The sequence below is a fragment of the Pygoscelis adeliae genome, unplaced genomic scaffold (genome assembly GCF_000699105.1).
Source record: "Pygoscelis adeliae isolate BGI_AS28 unplaced genomic scaffold, ASM69910v1 Scaffold171, whole genome shotgun sequence".
Classification (NCBI taxonomy): domain Eukaryota; kingdom Metazoa; phylum Chordata; class Aves; order Sphenisciformes; family Spheniscidae; genus Pygoscelis; species Pygoscelis adeliae.
This window is the reverse complement of record NW_008824186.1, coordinates 2,419,968-2,424,195: the sequence shown is the minus strand read 5'-3', so window position 1 is coordinate 2,424,195 and position 4,228 is coordinate 2,419,968. Positions and strand designations below refer to the sequence as shown.

The following is a 4,228-nucleotide window of genomic DNA, read 5'->3' as shown; positions in this document are numbered from 1 at the left end:
GGGGCCGCGCGTGCCTGCCCTGCCGAAGGCTGCCGCGCTCGCTGCGGCGCCGGGTGTCCCTCCGTAAACTTGTGTGTGGCCCTTCCTGGGGGGATTTAACGGGAGAATTGGCGAAAGTGTAAACTGGAGGGTAAGTCTACGTGTGCGGTCTCCTCTCCAAAGTTCTTCACCTCCCCAGTACTTCGTTTTCATCTCTCCTCAGCAGTACTTTTTTTTAGGGGAGGAAAACTAGTGCGGGTGTGGGCTGGAGCATTACTTGTCCGTCTTGGTTTTGCGGGAGTCTCGATACTACAGGCATGGGAACTGTGAATTTTGTCTTTGAGCTGCTGCTTTGTTTTGTCTTTGAATTTTAGGGTTTGTTGTTCCTAGTGTCTTTTAAGTGGTGTGTGTATATATATCTGTATGCAATTGGAAATCTACAAGAAATGCATACACAACTACTAGCCTTCAGCCCAGTTTCCACTTGCCGTGATGTCTAGTAAGTCCCCACCAAGCAGTCAGTCTGAAACGTCTTCAGTACAGTAAGGGGTTCTAGAGCATTCAGCTGCATCTTATGGTACCGTAACGATTTGACACCGAACTCGATGTAAATTACACCTGGTGTTACAGTAGCATCCTGGTCAGAGTTCCCCTGTGCCAAAAGTTGTATGCCCTCATACGGATTGTCTCCAAAGGGTTATGGTTCTGCTGCTGAAAACGTAGATTGTAAAGTTAATGCGTAGGCCAGTCACTGGGGGAAAGGTATTTTCTTGGTGTAGGCTTAAATCCTGACAAGGTGAGGCAGGTCATAGGATTGTATTGGGAACGGTCGTTAACTTGGACTGTTAGTTCTGCCTTCTCTAAAGTGGTTTTGTTTATACCCTTTTTCTTTTCTGGCGAAAGCACAACTAAATGGTTTTATTGTTTTGCCTGAAGTTTTCAAAGGGAGTAAAAGATAATAACAATTCATAAGAGGAAAGCGTCTTTGTCACAAAAACTTACTAGGCCTGCTGTCCTCCAACCAGTGGTTGTAAGTGACCCGTTCCTACTGTGAGAAAGCTCATTCCGTTGTGTGATCTATTCAGTTACTGGCAAACCAGCCACAGCACGTGCACTGAGTTGGTGTTTGGGTTATGCCTTAAAGTGGGGGAGAGGGAGCGTTGTAGGATACGGGGTGGTAGGGAGAAGTGAGAGCTAGTGTGAGTGAGCGGTGGGGCAGAGGAGTGGTTGCAGAACAAAAATCTGTAGGAAATTTAATTACTTTGACTTTACTGTTCACAAAACGACTGTTTCGTTTTGTGTGTGTTGGGTTTTTTTTAAGGCTGCAGAACTTCGAGCTTACCTGAAATCCAAAGGAGCGGAAATCTCTGAAGAAAATGCCGAAGGTGGACTTCATGTGGACTTGGCACAGATCATTGAAGTTTGTGATGTGTGCCTGAAAGAGGATGACAAAGGTTTGCACCTTTAATTCTTGTCGTTTTCGCTAAACATACTGCCATCGGTGCTTTCAAACAGTAACGGTTGGCAGAATTCAGAGGTATGTTGCATGGCTTGCGTGTTAACACATGCATCCTTATCAAACTGAAAGTCCTTATTTCCATCGTTGCTGTGTAAAATTTGCATGTACTCTACCCCCTCCCTTCTCCAAACATCCAGCGCCCTTTAAAGAAGTCAGAAATCGAGCTGGACTGTGCTTATTATGAGGGCATAGCAAGTTGTATATAAAATAGGTTGTCTCTCTGAAAAAAAGTATGATAAAAATAAGACTTACTGTCAATTAATGGCTGTGATGCTGCAGATGAACAAGAATTAAGACTAGACGTCTATAAGTAGAAGTTTTAAGGCCGAAACAGTAATTGATTGATATTGTCTGAAAACACTAGGATTTTCAGTAGTCAGTAACTCTTTTTGAGTTAGGACTGTAGATCCTTAGAAAATGCACTAATATATTTTAATGACACTGGTAATGCTGCAGTAGCCTTAAATGATCTTTCTGTGCCTCCTGTGCTCTGTAACAATACACAAATTCCATTTAGAACTTACATGTAACAAACCAGTTGCTAATATGAATGTGTTTGAAAGAATGCATGGTTCATCTAAGAAGGAGTCCTTAAGATTATTTTTCACGTTGCCTTCTGCTGTAGGCAAATGAGTATGAAATACTGGAGAAGCTTATTGCTCTGCTGTTTGATGTTCAGCTGTAATTTCGGGGCATAAATAATATTTTCCATACGTAATGAATTTTGTTCTTATCCTATGCATAGCTGATATTTGGGCAGACTGTGAAAAGAAAACACAAAACCTGTCTGGTCCTGTTTGGAAAGGATGTAACACCATGCTTAAAACAGGAGCTGAAGAGGCTTTTGAATATACTTTGTTCTCGCAGGCATTTTCCCTGTGCTCTGGGTTTGCCATGTGCTCCTGGTGAAAAGTTTAACTGTACTTGAGCACTAGGTGTTAGTATTCTCAGTGTAGAACCGTGGGGCAGTTTTCTGGGTGTGCAGGAGGCAGCCACTGTTTTTTTAAGACCAAAACCTGAAGTTCCTCTGACTTCTCTTATGTGTTAACAGAGAATTCAGAGCGAGCGTGATACAAAATACCAAATTCTGTTTTGACCTTAGAGTGGTAATTCTTGCTTTACGTGGAGATGTGTTGGCGAAAGACCACATGAGCCAAATCTCTGGTACGTTCTGATGAATATCCAGATTGGTTATCTTGGCACTTTCTTTCTTTTACAGGTCTTGATCATGCAAAATAATCATTCGCAGCAGAAGTAACTCTCCAGCACTAAATAGCTACTGATGATTGCTGCTTGCAATTTTAAATAGCTGCATGTTTTGTTTTGTGCAGATGTTGAGAGCGTAATGAACAGTGTAGTCTCTTTGCTTCTTATTCTGGAACCTGACAAACAAGAAGCGCTGATTGAAAGCCTGTGTGAGAAGTTAGTAAAATTTCGGGAAGGAGAGCGCCCATCTCTTAGATTGCAGCTGTAAGTATTGTACAGAGAAAAGTGAGACAATGGTATCTTGCAATTGTATGTCTTTAAATCGAAGTGTGGGGTGTCTGTCAAGTTATGTCTCTCGGTTGCAGAAAGCACTCTTTTCTCCCTCCACCCCCCCCCCCCCCCCCCCCCCCGTCTCTGATCTCAGTTTGCCATCCCCCCCCCCCCCCCCCCCCTTCTTTTTCCCAAACATAAAATAGAAGTACCAATATACTTTCTTTGCTTGGGTATTACAAAATTAAAATTAAAATGCATAGAATTTTCAGCTTCTTTGCTGAAAACTTACAAAACTGGAAGCCGTTACAATTCATCACGGATGTAAGGTGCCACCAGGTGTTTTGTGTACTAGCACGCATCTTAATAGAAACATTTATGTGCACTCCAGTAATGTTTTCGAAAACCTCTTTAACTCAGTTGTTCGTTGTTTTTGGTTTAGACTGAGCAATCTCTTCCATGGTATGGATAAGAACACTCCTGTGAGATACACAGTGTACTGCAGCCTTCTTAAAGTGGCCTCATCATGTGGTGCCATCCAGTACATCCCAACTGAACTAGATCAGGTAATTAATGTGGTGCTTCAAGTTACGGCCTTTGTATTAACCATGTTGCATCTCACTAAATATTAGTTAGAGTTGATACAGACCGTCTCTCCCTGTTACAAATTGCCAGAGCCTAGTGAAATAAGAAACGCGGAATACTGAATTTCTTATCTTTTAAAGGTCTGTCTACAGAATTTAAATCAAGCTGCTGTTTATTTACCGTTTCTGATGCTGAACGTAGTTTGATGTGTCTGTCTGATTCCTGTGATAGTGATGAAAGTGAGAAGCTTTGATCGGGAGTGAGGCATCAAGTTCTTCTCCCTTGCTCTGGAATCGGAGTGTATTAGAATCACTCATCCTTATTTAGGAAGTAATGTGGAGTTTTGGCTCCTCACGGGAAAACTTCTAGGTTCTGCATGGGGAGCCTGAGAGTCAGAGGACCCGAAGGAGAAATCTCTGCGCAAGATCTTTTCAATCCTTTTCTGCTTGAGAGAAAATGAGAAATATTTTCAGTTTTTAGTCTTTTTCCCAATGCTTCTTTTTCACTTGTATTCTACCTAGGTCCGAAAGTGGATTTCTGACTGGAATCTCGGCACAGAGAAAAAGCATACTCTTCTGAGATTGCTGTATGATGTCCTAGTAGACTGCAAAAAAAGGTATAAAAGACAAGTAATAGATACTAGGTAACTGTATTTTAATTTGATGTACT

The 4,228-nt window shown here is 42.0% G+C and overlaps 1 protein-coding gene across 1 annotated transcript in view; it reads left to right on the top strand.

Annotated features, from left to right (window-relative positions):
• EIF3M (eukaryotic translation initiation factor 3, subunit M) overlaps positions 1–4,228 on the top strand; it is a 70,747-nt gene that overhangs the window by 54,609 nt on the left and 11,910 nt on the right. The window contains exons 3-6 of the mRNA XM_009334576.1: positions 1,301–1,433; positions 2,830–2,968; positions 3,417–3,540; positions 4,081–4,175. Of these exons, the coding sequence (XP_009332851.1) occupies positions 1,301–1,433; positions 2,830–2,968; positions 3,417–3,540; positions 4,081–4,175 (491 nt within the window). The remainder of the gene's footprint in view (positions 1–1,300; positions 1,434–2,829; positions 2,969–3,416; positions 3,541–4,080; positions 4,176–4,228) is intronic.